General features: G+C 36.7%; 2 protein-coding genes across 3 annotated transcripts in view; one reads left to right on the forward strand and one right to left on the reverse strand.

The window, feature by feature from the left end:
- LOC143919699 (uncharacterized) overlaps window positions 1-27076 on the reverse strand; it is a 492686-nt gene that overhangs the window by 406428 nt on the left and 59182 nt on the right. The window lies entirely within an intron of this gene.
- On the forward strand, window positions 2875-13564 carry LOC143919712 (uncharacterized). 2 transcript variants are annotated; one of them, XM_077442171.1, is made up of 6 exons: window positions 2875-2937; window positions 8255-8325; window positions 8420-8490; window positions 8579-8664; window positions 10946-11023; window positions 11097-13558. In XM_077442171.1, exon 6 carries the CDS (start codon window positions 11238-11240, stop codon window positions 13029-13031), a length of 1794 nt encoding a protein of 597 aa, XP_077298297.1. In that variant the 5' UTR covers window positions 2875-2937; window positions 8255-8325; window positions 8420-8490; window positions 8579-8664; window positions 10946-11023; window positions 11097-11237; the 3' UTR covers window positions 13032-13558. The 2 variants fall into 2 exon arrangements, with proteins under 2 accessions (XP_077298297.1, XP_077298296.1); XM_077442170.1 differs by lacking the exon at window positions 2875-2937 and adding an exon at window positions 6328-6543 and having other exon boundaries at window positions 11097-13564.

Raw genomic sequence — 27076 nt, forward strand, 5'->3', positions numbered from 1 at the left:
TTGGTCGGCGGAATATTTACATTCTTTGCAGTTACGACACAAATGGAAGAAGGACTCGAGCAACAATCTGAGTGTGGGTCAAATGGTCCTGTTAAAGGAGGAACACATGCTGCCAACCCGATGGGTCTTGGGTCGAGTCACTAAATTGTATCCCGGACCAGATGGCAGAGTTCGAGTCGTCGACGTCTTTACTGCCAGCGGAGAGTTTCGTCGGTCCAGTCATCTAGTGGCGCCATTGCCGATTCTACCACAAGGACCACTTGACAGGAAGGAAGATCAGCAAGAGGGAGGAGAAACAGCAGCTTCAATTCCGTCAACTTCGGTAGCTTAGTTTAACCCGAAGACACTACCCCCAACGCATATTACTTATTAGATGTAATCATGAGTTTAAATCATTCAATGTTAATAGTAGTACTCCGTAATTCACTTTAATTGTGTTGTGTGTATAATTTAAGCTATTTTCATTTTAACATTCGGCAGTATATATCTCCGAATTTAATCTAATCATTTTGTCTTTATAATATAAGACTTGTCTCATGTCATCACTCGGAAGGATTATATCCGAGTTTAAAATAAACTGTTCAAATTTGACAGTTAAAATTATATTCATGATTCGTTAATGTTAGTCTCCAAGTCAAACTTAATGGAGCATCTTAAAGTACTTCATGTCTACTTAATTATAACCTGCCGGGAGTCATCCGCAGGTCTTATGTTTCTTGTTATGAAAACATAAGTTAACTCTTACTGTTTATAGTATCTATGTGAATCATAGAATAAGTAAATATTATAATACTGAACATTTCAATGTTTAACGTAGAGACATCTATAATCATAGTTCGCCTTCATTTCCTGCTTGTAGGAATGAATGAATGACTTTCCAATTTACTTGTAATTTAGCAATGTTTGTGTTACTTGTTGATGAAATCAAGTTAACTTAGGAGCATTACACTCACTAATCAAGTTTAGTTGATCGGTAATAGCTGATCTGTATTGACAACTGTAATAGTGTCAACATTGTATTGTCTAAGTTAACATCAAGATGAGGAATGCTTAAGTTAAACCATATACAGTCCACTCTCTCTTCTTTAAAGTAAACTTATCTTGTAATGCTTATTCACAGCTTCAAAGGAGATTTCAAAAATTTTAATGTAAATAGAAATAACATTCACCAGAGGTATACCTATAAGTTGAAATATTACTGAACCAATAAATTGATTTTATCCTCACACTGGATGAGGCAAAGGTTTCATTATTCACCCTCTATTTAATTATCTTAAGAGCTATGAGTTATTGTAAACGACTCGTCAGTATTGCTGTAACTCTGTAGAATAACTGTATTGTTCAACAGTTTTCCTATGTGGGACTATGTTCCGACTTTTATAATGACGTATGGCAAACAGTCTTATTAACTGATTGTCGATTGGCATTATTGACGAGTTGGCAGTAGTGTGGACCCAAGCGGAAGAACGCTACGGTCGAGTAGTCAGCGAAAAGACGGCGTACGTAGAAGTTGTGTTCTCGTACGCTCCGCTGAACCACCACGTGCAGATTTTACATTTCAATAAACTACATCAAACCATTATCGAAGTCTTTTCCAGATCCCGTGCAAACCGATGAACAAACAAAGAAACTATGTCGAAGTAATATTATAAACAAAATATTATATTATAATACAGTACGTTATATTACATAATCAAATTATTATTGTACGAATTAATAGTTGGTGGCTTTCGGTCAAAACTTGTTCGCCTTTGGAGGTTGCATTGGAAAAATGTCATCAAGTAATATAATTCACGATGATTTCGAACGATATGATTCCTCTACTGACACGTGGAACATAATATCAAACATGCCATCTGCTCGAATGTGCATCGGAGCTACTGTCTCTAATCACAATACTATTTTAATCGGTGGTTATTTACATATGTATCTACATATTTGTTAAATTTATTTTTTTCGGAGCTCACATAAAATTTGTTAATTTTTGTTTCTGTTTTAGGGGGTCACGATGGACAAACTATTTTGTCCAATGTTGATCATTATGATCCGAGCACAAATAAATGGGAGCAACATTGGCATTCAGATATAAAGCGCCAGAATGGTCGCATACTGACTGTACCATGGAACAACATAATGTAAGAAACTCAAGTTTCAATTAAACGTTTCCTTTTTCTTCTCTCAACTATTGGAAAACACGACTAATCAACACACTATTATATAATGTTAGAAATGAATTTCGATTGATTACTTATGGTAATTAAGTAAACAAATACCATTTTACAACACACCTTTTATCACTTTCGCCAGTAAATCGAAGATTTTGCAAATAAATATTGTCATCGCAAATATTTCTGTTAGCAAAGTTTTATTAGAATCCATATACATCATTATCAAGTTAAATAAAGCCATGTCATAATAATTTAATATAAAAATAATGTTAATGAAACAAAAGATGATACAAATATTATATAAGACATGTAGTTGAAATAAAAACTATGTTAAAATAACCAGTTTTAATTTAAATATTTATGTATTATACCCATATGTACATATGTATATACATATTAAGGCTTCCAATCCCGGGATCCCGAGCACCAGGATATGAAAACATGCACTTGTGTAATAAAAATGCTGCATTGTTTGTAATTGCCCAGGAGGGCGCATTGGGGTTTACCTGCGCCCTAGGGTTTATCTGGGGCGCCCGTTGACTATGGCGCCCTTAGGCATGTACCTAGTTTGATACCCCTTTGAGCCGGCCCTGCATATGTATTCATTTTCATAGTGTATATCATTATTATATTGAATTTAATCTTAATATTAGACTCAGATTGTACTTATCTATGCTATATAAAACCTGCCCAACTACTAAAATTTAGTCAGTGATATTGATAGCCATGAGGAGTGCAACATTCAGTCTACGTTGAATCACTCACTGAGGTATACATACATGTAGGAATGATTTTTAAACGAGCCGAGCCGTATGTGTGGTTGGTCAAACTGCTAGGGATAAAGTATGTGTGTGGTATGCATGGGAGAGACCGGATGCGTGTTGTTATGGTCACTTGTTGGAGAACAGGCCGGAAGATATGTTATAATAAATAGTTCTGACTTAATCTGCGCGTTTCGCTTGGAATCCTTCACATCCGGATCCTATATTTGGGGCCTCGTCCGGGATGCCCGAAGACATTCCAGTGACAGCCAGGAGCGGTCAGATGACGACGCGGAATTGTGACAGTTGAGGTTAAGGACGCGCGATGACAGCTAGAACGCGTACGAGCATAAAGACGAAGCCGATGACGTGGGTGACGTCACGACAGCGAACACGCCACACCACGATGATGATATCCAAGACGAGGAAGACGACAACGCCATTAGCAGCGTCAGTTGTACGTCGGCTAACTGTCGTGGAGATGCAAAGGTTCGCGGACTTAGATGAAGATGATGACAACGAGGATGATGAGGAAGAGGAAGACGAAGTGCCATATTTCGATAGAGACGAATTCGAGACTTACGCGCCATGGCTTAAGGAGATCGGCGGTGTGCCAATCAGCCAGTGGATTGAGCACATGCGAAGTTCTTCGAATTTGCGAAGTTCTTCCACTGGACGCCCCTGCAGCAAATGGTCTACGGGAGAGTATATTGCGTAGGAACAGCGAGAATGTTCCTGGATTCAGAATGGATAATTAGATCATGGACTATCTTGAAGCAGAAGCTGATAGAAGAGTTCAAGTGGGATGATGAAGAGCTCGTGTTTGGAGAACGAGAGATGCTTGCTCAAGCAGAGCCCATTGACTCCGATTCAAGTGTAGACACGGATGAAAAAGATTTGACTAAATCACAAGAAGAAATAAGAGAACCAGTCAGTATTCCAACACAAGAGGACGGTGTGGACACGGGTGAAAAAGATATGACTAAAACTAGACCGGGTGCCGCCCTGTTGGGTAGCCCCATCACAGAATCCGTTCTTATGTGCATTGACGGCAACAAAGTGAAATTTGTTAATAAACCGTGTGTTTTGATGGAGGTTAACTTAGAACGGAGTCTGCCGAGGAGAAAAAAAGAGCAAGAGATGAGGGATCGTAAGGAAGTGTGGCATCAGGCATGTAAAAGACAATTTAAATGTCACAAAAGACCTTTGCAGCAACGGGCTTCACGAGAGATGTCTGCTCAAGCAGAACTCATTGTTTCCAATAATGAAGAGGACGATGCGAACATGGCTGATGGAGGTGTGAACCTGGCCGATGTAAGTGTGAACAGTGATGGTTTGCACAGAAAAAGACTTTTGGATTACGGAGACATACCGTCTCCAAATACAGATGAACCACCCGATGATCAATTTGGAAAAGGATCTAAGGATTATAGTCATTTGAAGAATTCTGAAGATGAGAATAAAGAAAAGGAGAAACATAAAGACAAAGAGAAAGATATGGCTAAATCACAAGAAGGAATAAGAGACCCAGTCAAAATTTCAACACCAAAGGACACTGTATTCACTTTCAAGCTCGGTTGTAGTCGGATTGATGTTACTTCAATGGAAAAGAAAATAGGACCGAGGATTGAGAAAAGACTTATTGGATGTATCAGTGAGCCAGAACCAATATGTGTTGACTTCATTTATGGTAAATTACTAGCAGGAAATCTGTGGGGCGACGGCGGGTTCGTCGGACGGTCACGGAGAATCGCCGCAGGCATTGGATAGTATTTAAGTTGTACCGATGGAAGTGAAGTGTGCGTTAGTGAATTAGAGAATAAGTGAAACACCTGGAGGGGTTTTAGTTAAGCCTTACTTGTAATTTGATGATTGAAAGGTGTAATGTTTTATTGCTTATTCTAGTATTTTTTGGGAAGTGCTTTGTATATTGAATAATGTTTTAATTTGGTTACATGCTTAGAAGAATATAAGATAATTGTGTTAAAATGTAATTCTAGTAATGTTTTAAAATGTGATTGTTTCCGATGTAAAGATTTAGCTTCTGTCAATGTAAAGGTATTGATTTTAATGTTTTATTGCTAATTCTAGTAATGTTTTAAAATGTGATTGTTTCCGATGTAAAGATTTAACTTGTCATTGTAAAGATATTGATTTTAATGTTTTGTATTGCTGGTAATAATTTTAAATTGTAATTGTGATACCTTTCTGTTTTGTATAGCTTGAAATATTTTTAAATTGTAATTGTGATGATTTATGTGTAACTTTAATTGTGATGATTTATGTGTAACTTTATTGAAGATTGAATAATGTTTTATTACATATAATATTCGTTTTATTATTTATATATAAAGAAATACAAAAAGATCTAAGATTATATTTAGCTGTAAATATTTTTTATTTTTACAAGTTCCAATTCGATAGGACCAACGGTGTTCAAATATATGCATAGATTCATGGGTTGATCACATCCGAGTTTTTTTTGTTATGTACATGAACATTGGGACAGCGGTTGCCAACCATTCGAACCTTAAGTCATAATTTTAAATTAATGTAAAGCAGCAACAGCTTATTAGTCATTTTATACATCAACATTAAAAAGTTTTTGTCCATTAGCATGTTTTTGACTATTTTTGTATTAAAAAATAACGATGTTCTCATCAATATGCAAACGCACATAAATAAGGCCAACAGGCGACTGCATGACTTAATAGTCACGCGCCAAAAGCGACGAAACTCTTTCTCTCGCATTGTTTCATCGATCAATAAGAATATGCAAGCGAACGGTAAAAAACATGACTTATCGCTACCGCCTTAAAATCATAGTTTGGAATAGTAGAAATGTATAAATGTATTTTTTTACGATGTACCCCTTTTCTAAATCATACAAAATCTATTAAAATAATTTTTTTGTAGTTAATTCTGGGCATACAAGAAATATAGAGTGCTTAGCTTTGAAAACCACATATGTAGTTATTACGAAAAACGTAAAAATTGGGGCACTTGCATACCCCACTTCGGTGAGGGAGGGTTAACGATTAAAAATCAAAATGTAATTGTGGTGAGTTGCCGGTCAATACTTCACTATTGAAATTAATTACCAATGCGAGTTGTCGGTCAACAGTTCAACATACTTAAAGATATCTGCAATACCATATGTCTGTATGTACATATGTATATACATACATATATACATAATGTAATATAATTAAATTTATCACACACACACATTTTTTCATTCATCAAAATTATAATAAATAAACAGATACAATGTTTATTATATATATTTTGAAGTAATATTTTTGAAATCATATTCGTGGAAATTGATCTCAAACTGCACATACTTTAGAAGTATGATATATGTATTTTATATAAGTTGTTTGCAGATAAATTTGTGTGCTGCTAATGTAGATAACTATAATCTTATCAAAAAAAGAAATGATAAGTGAATACATTTACAACAACTTCAACTCGATATTCCCTTTTTACTTTCGAAGTTGCTTACACGTACCTATCGTTAATAATAAAGCACCTCTGTAAAATTCAATTTATAAAATACTTTATTACACAAATGCCAACTTTTTGAGTATATGAAAGTTTTACCGTTTTAAATCGTAAGTGTTTCTTTTTATTTTTATTATCATTTTAAATTAAATTATATAAAATGTATTTACATTTTTAAAAAACAATGTAGTGAGAGTTACAAATTTATATTATTTCTTAACATATTTTTGAACGCTATTAACTAATAAGTGTCATCATCTACATATGTACATACAACAGCATTAGTACAAGTAAAGTCTACAATAATAATACAGTAATCTGACCATTAAAATTAGCAAATACATACATACATATACGAGTATGTACATTTGATTTAAATCCTTTTTTTTATATTATATTTATATTTATTGAAATTTTAGGTATTATTTCTGAAGTCCTGACCAGTGGCCAAGGGGGGGGGGGGTTTGAATGTTTGGTTCCCTTTAGTGAAGCAGACAGGCTTTTTCCACCATTTTAATTGATGCTAAATATAGTATAATATATTGATTCTATCGAATTATTTTTGTTTGGTTTATTTTTTATCCCAAATCCAAGACGGATATTTAGGACATAAAAACATACATTCCGATGTATGCTTTCTGATAAAAAAGCACTTAGCCATCAAGTTTATTAAAAAAATCAAATAAAAACTTTTGGGGAAATTTACAACTAACATACATATTTTGTGGATTTTGCGCTATAACTGGAGTCCACCGAAAAAACGCACTAGCTGCAATTGCAATCCTTTAATATTCCCGAACATTTGCATATTGCTGCAAAATTCTAATAACAACGAATCTTTTCCACACTATGTCTACTTAAAACATATTTAAGAAATACGATGTTCAAAAATCGGGTAAATAAAAATATTAAATATTAAAAATACTAAATATTAAATATTCATTGAGATGAAAATACTCAGAATGATTAAAAAATACTAGATACCTTTACAATAAGACGTAAAGAAAGTATTTATTGTTTACTTTATTCGTATTTTGTTAATAGCATATTTTTATTAGGCATTCCTACATGCTGTAATTTTATATTGATTAAATATAAATTATGAAAATTTTCTCGACAACCCCCCCCCCCTTCCCTTGGCAAAATCCTGGCTACGCGTCCCGACTACTAAATGTATTTCATTGACAATCACGAGAACACCTAGCAGCCCTTGCCTAAGAATCAAAAGTAGTTAAATGGTCGAGATTGTTTTTTTTAATTCATTCAATTAAATTAATATTAGTGTCCATATCTTCAAAAATAAATTATGGATATGAATGAAATGGTAAAACCAATTTCCTTGATTTTTATTTCAATATTACCAATGCATATGTTCAAGGTATTCGTATTCGTATCGTATTTCAAACATAATCTTATCCTCTTTATCGCGTCGGTTACCCCCTATTCACATACACATACTCATACTTCATGTTTACGCAGAAGCGTTTTTACAAGGTTTTTATTTAAAGTTTCACTTCGCTAATCGGTCAGGCAATATTTCCTACATTCTTCTGATCGCCTTAATTATTATTAAATGCAGTGTGACAGCATTCTATACACCTATTCACTGACACTACACAGGCGCATTTTTCATTGTCAAATAAACTATTTTGTTTGTTTGTTTCGTCATTCAAAGTTTGTTTTATATTATTTAAATGGACGATGGGGACTATTCTCCCTATCGTCTGGAATAAAAAGTTATTATTATTTAACATTACTTATTTACTAAACGTATTCCATTGAAGCATGTAATTCCAATTTTAATTGTTTTGAATGTTTTAGCGATTTTCACTGCATTGCTGTTACTTTGCATATCAGCCAGCAGCCTTTGCCTTGTGAAAATACAGTCTCAAGTATGAAGAAATATATATTTTTAACATACGTACATATTTACATCAATATTTTGATTATGGATTATATTCTATGAAAAATATAATATTATTTCAGGTGTTGTCTCCATCAACATCATTCAAAGTCAATACCTTGCCAATAGTTATTGCCCAATATATTAATTTGAGGTAAATCTAGCATATTAGAGGTATTACTTACTTAAAAAATTCAATTAACATTCAATATAAATTCAAATTTACATATTAACTATTTCAGTAATATTGATTGTATCATCTGCCAGCCAACATCCGTCGCCTTCGAGGTTAAATTCGAGCAAGTTAGACTCCGAGCATTATACTGAGGTAAGTCTCAAAGTTGAGTAATATTTTTCTTTCGAAATTTGCCACGCTCCAAAATTTTACCGTATACCATGCCGAATAGAATTATAAAACTTTATCTATCGGCACTATCTACATGTGCATACATTTGTACATAACATTGTATGTATTTATAATAGATAGCAAATTCGAGATTCGAGTTTGCCTAAATCAATGATAGTGTGGCGTGGACGTGTCGGATTGTGGCAGTGGCGGATTATCTGTCGCATATCTGTGGTCTCCAAATTAAAGGGGCCTCCAAATCGTTATTAAAAATTATTATAAAAATTATATAATAATTATATTTCGAAAAATTATTATATTTCGGAAATTTCTACGCATTGAAGTTAACGACTACTTTACCGATTTTTAAATATTGAAAAACACCACTCTGAATATTTAGAGCAGATTATATTAAAATTTTTAGAAACTATTTTGATAGATATTTCTAAATGTAGGGATAATCATGTGACAACGCAGCAAATATGGCTGGAAAATATGTACAAAGTTTTGCAGGCTACAATATTACATCATTGTAATACAGCCACCTTTATACCATATGCTAGTTATACCTTAAATTTAATTGGGAACTATACTGCGGAATCCTGTTCAGTCCGTTTTTTTTCCATCATTGACTCGACAATGGAATACATTTTTTTTTAAGTAATATTTCGAATAACCAACATTTAAAAAGAATAAATATTACGCGGTGGACATCTAGAGCAGATGCTGTTTTTGCTTTAAAATCAAACTTCCGAATTTGTATTTTGCCGATGGAAGTGTGAGCAGTGATGCTTTGCACAGAAAAAGACTTTTGGATTACGGAGACATACCGTCTTCAAATATAGGTAAACCACCGGATGGTTAATTTAGTAAAGGATCTCATAGTCATTCGAAGAATTGTAAAGATGAAGATAAAGAAAAGGAGAAAGAAAAAGATATGGCTGAATCACAAGAAGAAATAAGAAAACCAGTCAAAATTCCAACACAAAAGGACGCTCTATTTACTTTCAAGCTTGATTGTAGCCAGACTGATGATCCCTTAATGAAAAAGAAAATAAGACCGTGGATCAAGAAAAAATATATTGGATATATCAGTTAGCCAGAACCGATATTTGCTAACTTCATTTGTGGTAACGTACTAGCGGGAAAGTTGTTCGGCGACGAGAGGTTTTTCGGACGGTCACCTCGTACTGCCACCGGGTCGGCATAGTGCATAGATTGTGTTGGTGGAAAATGTAATTGTGAGATGTAAAAATTAATTTAGAAGAAGTTTTTATCTTTTAAGTTATGTTTTTAAATTGTGATGATTGATGTGTAATAATTGTAATAATTGAAATGTGTAAAAATTGATTTGCAATAATTGAACTGTATTGAAATGTGTAATAACTGTATTTGTGATGATTGAAAGGTTTAATTTTTTGTTGTTTATTCCAGTATTTTCATGTTTTAGGAAATGCTCTATATGTTGAATAGTGTTTGAATTTGGTTGCATGCTTTAAAAGAATATAAGTTGATACATTGTATGGAATGAAAGATGAAACATTGTTGAGGATGATAGAGGAAATGTTTTAAAATAATGTAAGATGATATGTACATTGTATGGAATGGAATATAATTCGAAGCCGTTGTATAGAGATAAGCTTTGATTATGTAAGATAAGATGAAGTATGGCCGAGATACGAAGAAGATTTTCAGAATTTAAGCGAGTTACGTAAAGACTATATATATATATATATATATATATATATATATATATATATATATATATATATATATATATATATATATATATATATATATATATATATATATATATATATATGTATATATATTTTATTTTTTTATTAGCTTTGTTTTTGTGGTGGCTTACTAACACTGAACACCTGATCTCGCATTCACGCCAAAATGGTCTCGGCCTGGAAACCCCTCTTTACGTCCATGCAACAGTATTGATAACAACAAATATTATAAAAAAGTTACAAAAAAATCTTTTTTTTCTATTAAAGAATATTTGGCTTAGAACCATATTTAGTTAAGAGCAATTGGTTTATCTTTATCTACATATGTATGTACAAATGCAGATACAATGTGAAATATAAATAATTAATTTGTAAAAAGCACCATTGTAATAAAATAACATTATTACAAGTTTATTTGATTCAATATATTGTATTTTCGCAAAAATAACAAGGTTTTAAATATTCAACAGATACGTCCCAAATTGGTTCGAATGAATTACACATGTAGCTCTTTTTGATTCCAGGTTTAATTTTCCGTGGATATTTGTCTCGCATCATTGCCACTCCTCTAGAAGACAGATTTCGCTGTGCCGCCTTCAAAAGTAAGGACCAGATAAAATTTTTTAAATTAAGTATACGTTCAATTAGAGGTTAATTAAATCTTTTTTATTCCAGGTTTAATTTTTGCAGTATAAGAACTAAAATTTTAAACTTAGCATACCTTCGTTCTAATTCATCAAACTTATTATCGATTCTACATCGAAAACCATCAAGACGATTGATGGTTTTCAGGATGATGAAAAAACAAGACAAAAAATGGATTCCATTGAAGCTTTGAAAGATGAAATTCGTAATGTTCAAGATGCACTAAAACAAATAAACTCATCGAAAGAAACTGCAGAGATCCATCCAAAAGAAATCACATTTGGGCTATTTGGTTCTGTCGAATCATTCACTGGACGAACGGAAGAAATTGAAAATTTACACAAAGCTTTAACAATCGCTCAATCAGCCGCAATCACTGGACTTGGAGGAATTGGGAAAACCTCACTGGCAGTGAAATATGCAGAGCGTCAATCTAAATTTTATCATAATGCTGTAATGATAAAATCTGAAAAAGTAGAAAATATCGTTAAATCTTTCATATCTTTGGCTAAGACGTTGCTTATACAAACAGAAATAGAAATTATAAAAGAAAATTCTAAAGATGAAAAGGAACGACAGAAGCGAGAACGAGATATTCACGAAATAGTTCAGGATGTCTATAGCTATTTAGATAACGATGAACGAAAATCTTTAATTATATTGGACAATGTTGAGGATTACAACGTCGTGAAAGATTTCATCTTCAAAGGACACGTTAAAGGTAAAAATATATACACCTTAGTAACATCCCGACGAAAAAATTGGGACGCAGGACAGAGTGAAGACTTTGAAATGATTTCATTGGAAGTGTTTTCTGAAAAAGATGCAATTGATTACTTGAATAAAAATTTAGAACAGGAAAATCAAGAAGATGTAAGGAAATTGACTGAGGTATTGGAGAGACTGCCATTGGCTCTCACGCAGAGTGTTGGTTATATACAGAGGAGAAATATAAATGCTGGCAAATGGAGTGGTATGACAAAATTTACGATTGCAGAATACTTACGTTTATTCAGAGAAAAACAACAATTATTAATAGAATCGGACCACGACCAAAAAGATCATTCTTATGATAAAAATTTACGTGTAACTTGGGAATTGTCTCTGGAACAAATACAAAAGCATCCTTATTTCGGAGATCTTGCTTTGAAAATATTTTATATTATAGCCTACCTGTCACCTGAAGACATTAAAATTGAAAAAATGTTTTCAAGAATAGAAAAGAATATTGAAAATATAAGAGAAGCAACAGAAATCTTGGACGAGCACTCATTAATCAATCTGGAAAACGGCCAAGTAAATGTACATCGCCTCATCCAGAAAATGACACGACTGAATTTAAGCAATAAAAATGAGGAAGAAAAGGTATTGAGAACTGCATTAGATTTTTTAAATCTCAGTCCTTTTGAGGAGCACGCGGTGTGTATCTGGGAATATTCAAGTAAATATCTTCAGATAATTGAGGACTATTATGGAAAATCAATATATGGTGAAATGAGACACAGTCCATTGCATTTATTGGCAGCAAATCGGGATGATTGCAAAGCGATAGAAAACATATGTACACATTGTAAAGATATTGATCTAAATAGTGGCAATTCATGGAGTCGTACACCTCTTGATATGGCAGTCCAAAACGGCAATAAGAAAACTGTGAAGTATCTTGTTGAGAAAGGAGCTATTATAAACAGGGAATCATTTGTTATTGCAGCAGCCAATGGCCATGATGAAGTAGTTAAATTTCTGTTAAGTAAAGACGAGACACTTGCCAAATATAGAGATTATAAACGCGAAAGTGCATTAGACGCCGCTGTTTTGAAAGGCCATCCACAAGTTGTGAGTGCATTAATGCCAAAGTGCAACGAGGAATTAATGTATCGTGCAAAACTGAGACAAGCTATGATTCAGAAAAATACCAAATTATGTGAAGAGCTAATAAAAGTAATATCCGATATTTACAATTAAAATAAGGTGTGACGCATTTTATTTTCAACACTGTTATGTACATATATTGAAATACTCTACCACAGATATGTGAATATGTAACGGTTAAAGACAGATGCACATATCCAATCATTATCTCAATCAATGCTACATACATTTATTTGGAATACACCTGGATCATAAAATTTTATCGATCTGGGGAATTTATTACTTCGAAGATCATAAATTGATTGTTCAATGATTCAATGTTAAAATCACTTATTTTAATGAGTCTTTCTTGTGTTTTACACTAATGAATATATATTTTTTTGTTGTTACGATTGTTTTAAATGCTATTAAAATTGTATCATGCTTTTATATGAAGAAATGCTATTTTTTGTGAGTGGGACCCAATTTAAACCCAATTACCTGACTTTTTTTTCAAACCCCCTGCGGCTGCGCCCCCGGGGACTTCGAATCCTTTGAATTGAAAAAAAATCGAATCGGCGTCAACCAAACAACAAGAATAAATAAACAAGGGTGTAAAAATCAAATAAATGAAATCCTCAAATCCTATTCTTAGATTTACAATGAACAAAAAAAATAGTACCTAAAATATTTTTTTAATATAATGTAATTTATTTTGTAATATACGAATGTATGTGTACATGTATATATTTATGTATGCATATGCCTATACGTGCATGTATATATGCGTTTGTTTATAATTGCATGCGTGTGTGTGCACAAATGTGTATGTAGTTGAGCGTATGTGTAGGTGTATGCATGCATGTATGCATTATTCTAGTTATTGATTTTTCTTTTATATTTCATTGTAATTTATTTTATATTTTTTTCTTTCTCCATTTCCATTATGTAAAATGGTAAATTTTTTCTTGGCCGTAAAATAAATAAATAAATAAAAATATACATAAGGAGAAAGAAAAAGGAAAAGTAAAATAAAATAGAAATAAAAAATAAAATCACAGCGAGGCCCAAATGGAAGATAGTAGATTAAGATTCCACACATACATCATATTCAAATTAAGAAAATAATGATGAACGTAGGTTACCAGATAAAAATTTTAAAATAATATTTTATTTTATTTAAATAGGCACACATACAGAATAAAATATAAAAATAAAGTTGTATAATGAGACAGAAAATAATAATAAACATAAATAAAAATATAATATTCCATTTACAGTGAGCACCACATGGTGATATAAAAAAGTAAAATTACAAAAACATCACGATTTAAAAAAAAAAGAAAAGAAACAGATAAAGTAAAAAAGAAAAAGAAAGACAATAAGGGTGAAGAAGCAAATCAACCACATATTATTTTCTTCACCTTTGTCCTAAAATTACTAAAAGAGTCACTAAAGAGGTCAGGACAATCATCTAAGCTATCGTAAATACGGCATATACGAACGATTGCACTATTGAAAGAAGTGTTTGTACAGACTCCAGGGATGTTCAACTCGAGAGCACCCCGGAAGTCGGTTTTGTAGAAGCTCGTGGTAAGCGTGGGCGGGGCTGGTTTCCTCAAGGTGCCTTCCTTCGTCGTCGGTGGTCTGGTCTCTGCTGATGTCGGCTGCTCTGCTATGTCCCTTTCTCCTTCGTAATGTGCGTGGGATGCGTGATGTGGAAAAAGGGAGGAAATTGTATAATAATAAAAACAGGTTGTAATTCTGTTTGTATGGTGACTGTATTTTATATATATATGTATATACAGAGATCAAGCAGAGGGGGGGGGGGAGTCCGTCGTGAAATTAGCGCGCACGTGTTCGAGAGGTTATGATAACCTCACTCCTCACGTGACTACGTGATCTGACTTCGACGAAGAAAGACCAGGATTTCCTCACTTCTCACCGGACGTATACTGAAGCTGTACTTCCAGTATCGTCTGCCGATCCAGGCTGAGCTGATCGGGACTCGGTGGTGGGAACAAACTCGGTAGCGAACAGAGATGTTCACTCGACCGAAGCGGAAAACGAATAGGAGGCGGGGACGCGCGCTCGGCGCCGATCTCCCTCCAAAACGGCTCCTTTGGTCGTAACGCCACGAAAGCTGACCATGAAGACTTGGTCGGAACATACTCCCCCCGTTGGAAGTCAGAGGATCGAATTCCAAAACAAATAAGAATTAATGGTGCACAAGCGACTAATGAAATATACAAAAACCAAGCAAATAAGCAAAAAAATAACAAAAAAACAAAAAACAACACAACAAATAACCCAGTCAGCAAACAAAATAACATTAGTCCATCGTCAATTTCCCATCCTACATAAGCAGCTGACTAAGCCGGCAAGAAACAAACAAAAAATAGACAAACAAACAACCAAAACACCAACAAATAACCAACACCAATGCTAGGTAACAATATTGTTCAATCGTTATATGTCCCAATCTATCCTGATAGCTCTATTACAAAGCACCAATCAAACCAACAAGAGAAGCATAAAAGAAAAGCAACTCAAAAACTTAAGTTAAAACACATAAACTGAATCCACAACACAGATACAAACAACGCGCCAACTTTAATGTGGGACGTTATGAACGTTCGCCACACCGTTGCACAAATTCACTGAGTGCTGCTCGACTGGCAGTCGAGCTACTCGCCGGACTGCTCGCTTGGTGTTGCTGATGGAGGAGTAGTAGGACCTACTCCTGTGCCCCTGTCTGCCAGGGGCCGCTGCTGCATGTGCTGGTGTGGTAGCACCCTCGCTCCGGGTTGATCGACCAGATCCTCCTGCTGTTGCGCAACTAGTGGTGCGCCAACTAGGAACTGGCCAGGAGTTATGGGAGCTGGGTTGGGAAGGTCGAAAGATGTGAGGGTTAAAGGGCGCGGGTACATTGCGCTTCGGCAAGCGGAATCTTCGTTCCGCGTAAATACGCGATTCGTCCAGGGGACGCGTAACTGTCTTGACTGGACGTCTCGCGCCAAAACAAGATAACGGATCACGACCCGTTGTGTGATGGCAATTCCGAGAATCGCTTGAAACTGTGGGCACTTCTAGAGAGCCGCCCAATATCCAGCCGAAAGCTGTATTCATCATCGCGATGCGTCCTCCTCTGTCACCGCGTGACTTGGAGGGAACTAAAATGGTACGTTTGCCATTGCGTAACATCGCATGATAGGCGTCGCTGCCTATCACCATATCCACTGTACCGGGAATATCGAATGACGGATCGGCAAGGGGGAGATGAAGCGGCAAATGGCTCCGAATCTCGGACACGTTGCGCGATGGAAGTTGATTCGCGATCTCGGGCATGATTGCGCAATCGAGATCAACACTGGAGCCCTGATTGGGGATGCGCGGTAGAATTCGAATTACCGCGCCACTAGTAATGGACGTCCTATTTGAACCTATTCCTACCAGGTTGACGTCCATCCTTTTCGACTTTAAGGCGAGTCGCCTTCTTAAGTCTTCAGAGATGAGGTTGAGTTCGGAGCCGTTATCTAACAATGCTCGAACCTTGTGCGAACGCCCATCTCCGCCGCGAACTTGTACTTCCACGGTGGATAACAGGACAGTTCGGGCGTGAGAAGGCGATACGCGTCTCACCGAGTGTAAAACCAACGATGATTTTACGGGTTTGGCGTTCTCTGATTTCTTGGGGCTCCGATAATGTTTGGCCTTATTTGAAGGCGAAGTTTGGTATGGAGTTGAGTCATGTAACATGGTGTGATGGGCATGACCGCATTTGAAGCATCTCTGCTTTGTTTGGCACGCGTGAACTATGTGCCCTGGCCTCAAGCAGTTGAGACATAGTCGACGTTTTATGGCGTTCGACCTACGCTCATCACCGCTCATTTGGCGGAATGATGGACAGGCTAGCAGAGAATGACTTCCGCTGCAACTGATGCAGGAGGGGCGTTCCCTCCTCACATGCAGAACTGCTGCCTTCGGATTCGTAATGGTTCTTGGTCGAGGATTCGACTCGCCTTTTAAGACGAAGTCGGCATTTGCCATCGATTGGCACTGGCACGTTAGAAAATGCATTATTTTGCTAAACGTGCAGTCTTCATACTTGGGAGTCTGAAGCTCCCATTGCAGAAGTGTACTCCGGTCGAGTTTTCTGGTGATAAACATCACCAGAATCTCGTTCCAGGTCTCGACCCGGACGCCCAAGTTAACGAGCGCACGTACATGCATGTTGGCATCATCTATGAGACGACGCAGACTGACGTGATTGTTGCTCACGACTGGCTCGGCTTCAAGCAATGCCTGAAGGTGATACTGAACAACAATTTTTTTGTTGTTATAGCGTTGATCCAAAATGGACCACGCGCTCGTAAATGAATCTGGAGCTAATTCCAAGCCGTCAACTAAACGTTGGGGCTCTCCTTTTAGGCTTCCTAGTAAGTATTGGAACCGGGCGATTTGCGAACTCTCGCCGGCCATAGCGGCCAAGAAGCGTTGTGAAAAAAGCGGCCAATTTTGGACGTTGCCTTCGAAGGTGGGCAACTCCAAACGGGGCAATTTTATTGCCGAATTTGATTGCGGTACAGGTGACATTGTGAGGTTAGCGCCATCTAACGGTGAAGCGCTCAATTGCGGCTCACGCAAATTGATTGCTTCGGTGCATCGCACGAAGGCGGCCATATGCTCCCTATCAAATAGGTCCACGACGGATTCGGAGGCCTGCGCCTCTTCTTGGTCCAGCTCGTTTATCTGAGCTTGGATCGCTTCGAATTCAGACAGTAATGGTCTGATTGTTTCGAGCCTGATTCTGAGCTCGAAGATGCTCAGATCGTCCCCCAATTGATTCGCGTTTCTCGTTAACCGAGCGCGAATTCTTTTCCGCGTATTTTTAAGCGTACTCAAAGACGCCATTATTGAAATGCGACGAAATCAAACAAAGGAAAAAATGGACGCGGGAAAAAACAAAATGGACGTTGACGACCAAAAAAATAGCAACAACAACAGAAAAATGCTAATTACGACCAACCTGGATTCGACGACGTTGGAAGACCAGCTCTGAAGACATACGGAATCGAAGGACCAAAATGTACAGACTCCAGGGATGTTCAACTCGAGAGCACCCCGGAAGTCGGTTTTGTAGAAGCTCGTGGTAAGCGTGGGCGGGGCTGGTTTCCTCAAGGTGCCTTCCTTCGTCGTCGGTGGTCTGGTCTCTGCTGATGTCGGCTGCTCTGCTATGTCCCTTTCTCCTTCGTAATGTGCGTGGGATGCGTGATGTGGAAAAAGGGAGGAAATTGTATAATAATAAAAACAGGTTGTAATTCTGTTTGTATGGTGACTGTATTTTATATATATATGTATATACAGAGATCAAGCAGAGGGGGGGGGGGGAGTCCGTCGTGAAATTAGCGCGCACGTGTTTGAGAGGTTATGATAACCTCACTCCTCACGTGACTACGTGATCTGACTTCGACGAAGAAAGACCAGGATTTCCTCACTTCTCACCGGACGTATACTGAAGCTGTACTTCCAGTATCGTCTGCCGATCCAGGCTGAGCTGATCGGGACTCGGTGGTGGGAACAAACTCGGTAGCGAACAGAGATGTTCACTCGACCGAAGCGGAAAACGAATAGGAGGCGGGGACGCGCGCTCGGCGCCGATCTCCCTCCAAAACGGCTCCTTTGGTCGTAACGCCACGAAAGCTGACCATGAAGACTTGGTCGGAACAGTGTTGCTTTAACAAATTGGTGGATAAAAAAGATTTGTGCATCTGGTGAATCGGGAATTAACGTTAAAATTAATCTCACTTAAAACAGATGTGTCAAGAATACCATTAGCAATCTTATATAAAATTAACAAATCAGAAACACTTCTGCCCTGAGACAAAATTGCAATATGGAAAAAAGAAAGTCTGTCATTATAAGATGGTAACAGTTTTTAAAGACCAGTCTTATAGGATAAATGGCGCAAAAAACGCTTCTGGATTGTTTCTAAATGCTCAATGTGAGTTTGGTAATAGGGAGACCATATGATTGAGGCATACTCTATATACTACGAACCAAACTGTAATAGAGAAGAATCAGAGTATGGGGATTCTTAAAGGGCTTCGCAACTCGGCAAATAAATCCCTAGAGTTTATAAGATTTAGTAACAATATGATTAATATGTTCATTAAATGATAGTTTGGAATCTATAAGTATACCTAAGTCTCTGGCACAGTTTTTTGCTATAAGATCTACGTTATCAATATTGTAAGTAAAGTCAATTAGGTTACGTTTTCTGGAAAGTGTCAATGAGAAGCATTTAGAAATATTGAGATGCATAAGGTTTACATTACACCATTCTGATATTATATCAATGTCGGATTGTAATTTTAAGCAATCCGACTCACTATTAATAGGATGGAAAACTTTAAGATCATCGGCATAAAGTAAGCATTGACACTTCAGTAGGGGGATTAGATCATTAATAAAAATAATAAACAGAAGTGGTCCAAGGTGAGAACCTTGAGGAACTTCTCAAGGGATTAGTTTAGGGGCAGATGAGAAACCCTTAATTGTAACCAATTGACTTCTCAAATTAACATAGGAAGTTAACCATCTAAGTAAATTGCCATGAATTCCAAATTTAGATAATTTACGAATTAGCAAACCGTGATTAACCTTGTCAAAAGCCTTTTGAAAGTCTGTATATATAACATCTACTTGTGTACGAGTATTATAAATTGTGGTAGTGAATTCAATAAGATTAGACACGGTTGATTTTTTTTTACAAATCCATGTTGTTCCTGTGCAATTTTAGGCACTACATGAGAATAAATATGATTATAAGTTAAACATTCAAAAATTTTAGCAAAACAGGATAAGATACTTATTTGATAATAGAAGACTTGAAAATAGGTACAATATTGGCTAGTTTCCATTTAGAAGGGAATACACCAGCAGATAAAGAATTGTTAAAAATTATAAATAAGGGTTCCACAAGTTCCAAATAACAAGTTTTAATAAAGTATGGAGGTATGCCGTCAGGTCCAGCAACCTTATTTACATCTAAATTTAATAGGACATAAGTAATCTCCTATTTTTCAACATATATTTTATCAAGGCAGTACGAGCAATTGTCAATGTGAGCGTCCACATATGAAAGGGAGCAATCATCATTGTTATGAACAGATGAAAAATATTCCGAAAACAATTCACACATATTTAAGCCAGATGAGGCACAAATATTATTAAATTTTAAAGTATTGGGCAAAGAATTACCCTTGCATTTTGACTTGGTGTAAGACCAAAAGCATTTAGGGTTCAGAGAAATGCGGGATTCAGTATAAGACAAGTATGGAATTTGGACAACAGTCTCTTGGAGCGAGTTCTTAATAATGCAAAGGTGTCGTAATCTCTGGGATTACCAAAGACTTTGTACCTCTTATGTACTTTGGCTTTCTCCTTAAGACAATTCACCAATGATTTACTGAACCAGATTGGATATCGGCCAGTGTCAGATACAATCTTCTTTGTAGGTGTATTGTCACCAATAATACTGTTACGTACGCCGCGGATTGAGCGAATTGCACTTAGACCAACGAATATCTGTTATCGGATTAACTAAATGCATGCACTTACTTCCAAAGATTATATCTGGACTCTAAGTGCATTTAGGCTAAACAATGATCGTTATTAGTTATTTCTCAGAATCGGTACGGGAAGACCCAATGTCTTGGAAATACATATCCGAATACGTGACTATACAACAGGTAAACAGATTAGACGTCCTGAGAGATCTACCCTTTATAAGGCGGTACGTAGGCGATATAATTCATTCTGGACTTAGCAGTGACACTGCGTGTATCTCCTTAATCATCAATAAATGCTGTGAAACGACTGTTGGCCTTTTACTTGGATCCTCCACCCACCCCTACGCAACAATACTATATAATGTGTTGTAGAATACACTGACTGATTAATCAATGCTCAAATTATTAAAGAGATCAGACCAATCTATTAATGATAAATTAGTTCTGCAATTACCAAAATTACATCTTCTGTAATTCAGTACAATGCTATTACATAAGGGCTTAAAATATTTGATCTTCTTAAGAACTAAGAGCACATCGAATGCTGAATGGAGTCTTTTGACCAAACAATGTTAGGTATATTAAAATCACCAACAATAATGAATTCATGGTTGGTATCAGTATTAGAAAAAATTTCATGACATTTTTCATAGAAAGCCTGTAGAATATTATTATTTAAGTTAGGGGGTAGGTAAACTAAGCAAATGTTAATAATAAAATTACAATTTAGATATATCCTAACCCAAAGATCTTCAACAGTGCTTTCCCAAGATAATAGCCTAAATGAGGTAAACTGTTTTTTTTATAGCTAGGAGGACACCTCCACCTTCCTTTTTGGAGCTATTCAAAACATCTCTGTCTTTACGGTAAACTATATATCTATTATCAAACAATTCTTCGCTAAATATTGAGTTATCAAAGTTTGTTTCCGCAAGGCAGATGATATCGAAATTATTGGCAAGTACTTGAAGGTGAATAATGGAAATTTTAGACTTACATCTGTTGACATTTTGAAAAAATAAAGAAAAACCTACGAATCTAAGAGTTATATATTACACGAGTAAATAAAAAATTTAGTAAATAAAAAAAATTTGTAATATTACTAAATATAAGCAAGACAATTTATATCTCGAATAAATATCGAGTTTGATTTGTCGTCTTTACGCATAAATATTTGACCAAATTTAACCCATACATATTTATAATTAATTTTTTTGGCAGTAGCTCTGCGGCACCGTGAAGTGATTTTGATTCTGGTGATAAATGTTCAGCTGCATATATTCTAACGGGCGTTCCAGAGATGCCCAAGTGAAAAGAGTTGAGTAGAGCTGAGTTGTTGTCCCGTTGATTTGTAGCACGCGCACTACGATTGTGGCGATGTACAGCAGACAGGATACGATCGCGGTGACGTGAACTCGGTAGACTTACTATTATGTTCCGAGGGCGGTCACTGTTCTTGTTTGATTTAACAGTTCTGTGGCAGGATAATATTAAGTTGTCATCCATCGGCTCCGAGATAGTCTTGCAAAGTTTTTTGAAAATATCTATTACATTCTCAGTGCGCTTTTCGGGTACAGCTTGCAATTCAACATTATTAATACGCGATCTGGTTTCAAAGCTATTTTTTCGAGCTTTGATATCATTGGTAGTGATTTTCTCAGTACATAAATCCCTGTAAATGTCTTTTAATTTATCCTCTACAGCACTTATCCTATTTTCAGCCTCAATAATCTTTGAACTGTTAAATTCGCATGTTGCTTTGAGGTTCCAAATATCAGTTTTTAACGTTTTTATGTCTTCTGCAAGCGACGGCAGGCATGATATGCTACGTTTGATATCAAGGATATCCTTAAGTAGTGTATTCAATGACGGCGAAGGTGACTCGGTCAAAGACTGAGAACTTTGTGGATTACGGCATCGTGGACACTTCCATGCAGCCCTTTTAATTGCTCCCAATCTATTGTAGCCACCTTCCGTAATGTTGGCACAATCAAAATCATAGTGTCTCTTACAAATACCACATTGAAGACCATTAGAAAATTTCGTTTCACAAGATGCGCAATACTGCATGATTGCCAAATTGAATTGAACTAAAGGTTGACAATCTAAAAAATTCACTCTGCGAACGAGAATGTACGGACTACCCACTTGAAACTTGAAATGATATTTTTTTTGGTGATTATTATGAGTATATCGAGTATATTTTATAAGTACGAATTAAAAATAGCACTACAGGAACAAACTTTGTTGACAGATTTTTTAAAGACCGTTTAGGTACTTTTAATTAGATATTATTTATGGAAGAGCTAATACCGGTGCGAATGGGTCATCGATCGACAACGATCGACGGCGAACGAATGTGTGTGTGTGTGTGTGTCACCCGTCGCTCAGCCTGATGTCACATGACTATATATACATATATATATATATATATATATATATATATATATATATATGTATATATATATATATATATATATATATATATATATATATATATATATATATATATATATATATAATATAATAAATAGTTCTGACTTAATCTGTGCGTTTCGCTTGGAATCCTTCACATCCGGATCCTATATTTGGGGGCTTTGTCCGGGATGCCCGAAGACATTCCAGTGACAGCCAGGTGCGGTCAGACGACGACGCGGAATTGAGACAGTTGAGGTTAGGACGCGCAATGACAGCGAGAACGCGTACGAGCATAAAGACGAAACCGATAACGTCACGCCACGCTACGATGATGATATCCACGACGAGAAAGACGACGCCAGTGGCAACGACGACGAGGGAGATACCACAGTTCAATTTCCGAGATCTGGAGGTTGGTTTCGGTCTGCCGAAATATAACGGCAGAAATAGCCCTATTGCAGTGTGGATTGAGCGCCTCGAAGAAAACGCGCAAATCCTCGGCTGGACGGAGACACAACAGTTGGTGTATGGGCGGATGCTGTGTGAGGGGACTGCCAAAAATTTCTTGGACTCGGAAACGGGCATAATCACGTGGGTGATACTAAAAGAACGATTGACCAGAGAGTTTGGCCATCAGGTGAATAGTGCGGACGTGCACCGGGAGCTAAAATTGGAGAAAAGGGGAAGATCGGAAGATAGTTTAAGCTATATTTACAGGATGAAGGGGATTGCAGCCAAGTGTAGTTTTATTGAAGAAGAGGCGATTATCGCGTACATAATTGGTGGACTTGGGTTTGATAAGTACGAAAAATTGATTCTGAGCGGGGCTGGATCTATTAAGGAGCTGAAGACGCGAGTTACGCAGTGCGAGAAAATTAGAGAGGACGACGAACCCAGGGTGACGGGGCCCGTGAGAAACCGTGAAAACCGAGAAAGACTGAGTTCACGATGCTACAATTGTGGTGGACGGGGTCATTTAGCAGCCGACTGTAGGTTTAAGAAGAGAGGAACTCGTTGTTTCAATTGTAACAAGTTTGGGCACATATCAGCTCAATGTAACAGCACCAAAACAAAGACTGTCTTGACAATACAAGAATAAATAAGAAAAGAAGTCAGTATCCCGAGTGCCGCCCTGTTAGGTAGCCCCATAACAGAATCCGTTGTGAAATTTGTTAATAAACCGTGTGTTTTGATGGAGGTTAACTTAGAACGGAGTCTGCCGAGGAGGAAAAAAGAGCAAAAGATGAGGGATCGTAAGGAAGTGTGGCAACAGGCATGTAAAAGACAATTTAAATGTCACAAAAGACTTTTGCAGCAACGGGCTTCACGAGAGATGTCTGCTCAAGCAGAACTCATTGTTTCCAATAACGAAGAGGACGATGCGAACATGGCTGACGGAGATGTAAACATGGCCGATGTAAGTGTGAACAGTGATGGTTTGCACAGAAAGAGACTATTGGATTACGGAGACATACCATCTTCAAATACAGATGAACCACCCGATGACCAATTTGGAAAAGGATCTAAGAATTATAGTCATTTGAAGAATTTTGAAGATGAGAATAAAGAAAAGGAGAAACATAAAGACAAAGAGAAAGATATGGCTAAATCACAAGAAGGATTAAGGGACCCAGTCAAAATTTCAACACCAAAAGACACTGTATTCACTTTCAAGCTCGGTCGTAGTCGGATTGATGTTAATTCAATGGAAAAGAAAATAGAACCATGGATTGAGAAAAGACTTACTGGATGTATCAGTGAGCCAGAACCAATATGTGTTGACTTAATTTATGGTAAATTACTAGCAGAAAATCTGTGGGGTGACGGCAGATTCATCGGATGGTCAAGGAGAATCACCGCGGGCATTGGATAGCATTTAAGTTGTACCGATGGAAGTGAAGTGTGCGTTAGTGAATTAGAGAATAAGTGAAATACCTGGAGTGGTTTAAGTTAAGCCTTACTTGTAATTTGATGATTGAAAGGTGTAATGTTTTAAAATGTGATTGTTTCCGATGTAAAGATTTAACTTCTGTCATTGTAAAGGTATTGATTTTAATGTTGTATTGCTAATTCTAGTAATGTTTTAAAATGTGATTGTTTCCAATGTAAAGATTTAACTTGTCATTGTAAAGGTATTGATTCTAATGTTTTGTATTGCTTGTAATAATTTTAAATTGTAATTGTGATACCTTTCTGTTTTGTATTGCTTGAAATAATTTTAAATTGTAATTGTGATGATTTATGTGTAACTTTAATTGTGATGATTTATGTGTAACTTTAATTGTGATGATTTATGTGTAACTTTATTGAAGATTGAATTGTGTTGAAATGTAAAAATTGATTTGTAGTGAAATGTGTAGCGATTAATTTGTTATAATTGTAATTGTTATGTAAATTGTAAAATGATTGATGTATAAGTGTATCGAAATGTAGTTGTGATGATGATTGTAATTGTGATGTAAATTGTAATTGTGACAATTTAAAGCATGTTTAGAAGAATATAAGATGATTTTATGGAATGGAAGATTAAACATTGTTGAGGATGATAGAGGAAATGTTTTAAAAGAATGTAAGATGATATATTGTATAGAGTGGAAGATGAAATTTAAAAGAATATGAGATGAAATGTTGTAAAAATATAAAAGACGAAGAATGTCATCCGAGGGCGAATGACAGTCAGGAATGACCGAATATAGGAATGATTTTTAAACTAGCCGAGCCGTAATTGTGGTTGGTCAAACTGCAAGGGATAAAGTATGAGTGTGGTATGCATGGGAAAGACCGGATGCGTGTTGTTATGGTCACTTGTTGGAGAACAAGCCCGAATACACATGTACAATAAATAGTCTGACACTTAATCTGCGCGTTTCGCTTGGAATCCTTCACATCCGGATCCTATATATATATATATATATATATATATTATCGGACACTCACGCTCACTTAGGTGGAAAATATCGCATTCAGGCACGGCAGCAACGATTTCATTGAGAAGTCGAAGAGATCTTGGAATAGGAGCTATTCGAAAAACTGTGCGAGCAGGAGGTACAACCATCAAATGATGATGTCTACCACGCACATAGTTATTAAAGACATAAAGTCCCAACTGTTCCAGCAACAACGGGCATGACATATTATCACGCAAAAGTTGGAGATCGAAACGAATTAATGTGAAATTTCTCCGATGCTCAGGGAAGTAATTCCCAGGTTAGGTTAGATCCCATCAATCGCAGCCTGGACAAGGAGGAAAAGCGCACCACCTGACTATCACACAACCCAGCTACTAACCAGCCATGGGTGTTTCGGAGCATTTCTCAACCGCATCGGAAAGGAAAAGACAACAGGATGTCACCACTGTGAATCAATCAGAGACGACGCGGAGCATAGACTCCTCGTAAGCCCTGCGTGGGTATCTAAAAGAGCCACACTCGATGAAAGCACCCCGGTCAACACAGAAGACATAGCGCAGAACATAACTAAAGACGAAGCCTTTTGGTACGTATTCGCAGAGTTCGCAAGGAGCGTAATGAAGCAGAAGGAGGAGGCCAAAGGGCTAAGGAAAGCGAAAAGGCTTATAGAAGGAAATGAATAGATGTCAATCCATAGATATAGATATACTATTATCAGCCTATCATTAATACTACATATGAATGTTTTTCAGGAAACAGAAACCAAGCGGGTAAACTAGACGCACCAAAAAGGAGGGATCCGCACAAAAATAAGAAGCCAACAAGGACGAAATCAGCCCCTGCGGAAGCAATCCACCAAAAAGTGGGGTTCCCAATGAGGGGAAGGTGAGTCGGGGGAGTTTTTTAAACAGTAAAAATCTGACACGTCCCTTTAGTGCGGACTAGAAGCAGTCTTATCGAAGATTTTCTCCTCCCACGCATAGGAAAAAAAAGGTAAGGTTAGGTTCCTCCTACACGGTTGGGGCCTTGTCGTGGCTAGGGGGCATACAGTCCGCCGTAATATCTAGTGGGGGGAGATGCTAGATAGGCGCGTATCCGGGTGGGATGTAGGATAGGCGTCGGCTGACTAAACCAAAGCGAACCACGTCTTTAATCCAAGGTGTATGTAATCGTGCTGAACGGTGGATGGCCTGAATACGATAAATAACAGGTCGTTAACGAGGCCTCAGTGGGCATGCCGAACCCCTGTGTGTATTTA

The sequence above is a fragment of the Arctopsyche grandis genome, chromosome 12 (assembly GCF_051622035.1).
Source record: "Arctopsyche grandis isolate Sample6627 chromosome 12, ASM5162203v2, whole genome shotgun sequence".
Taxonomy (NCBI): domain Eukaryota; kingdom Metazoa; phylum Arthropoda; class Insecta; order Trichoptera; family Hydropsychidae; genus Arctopsyche; species Arctopsyche grandis.

What these genes read in the sequence shown, in the direction of transcription:
- LOC143919712 (XM_077442171.1), top strand. Translation starts at nt 11,238, where the DNA reads ATGGATTCCATTGAAGCTTTGAAAGATGAAATTCGTAATGTTCAAGAT.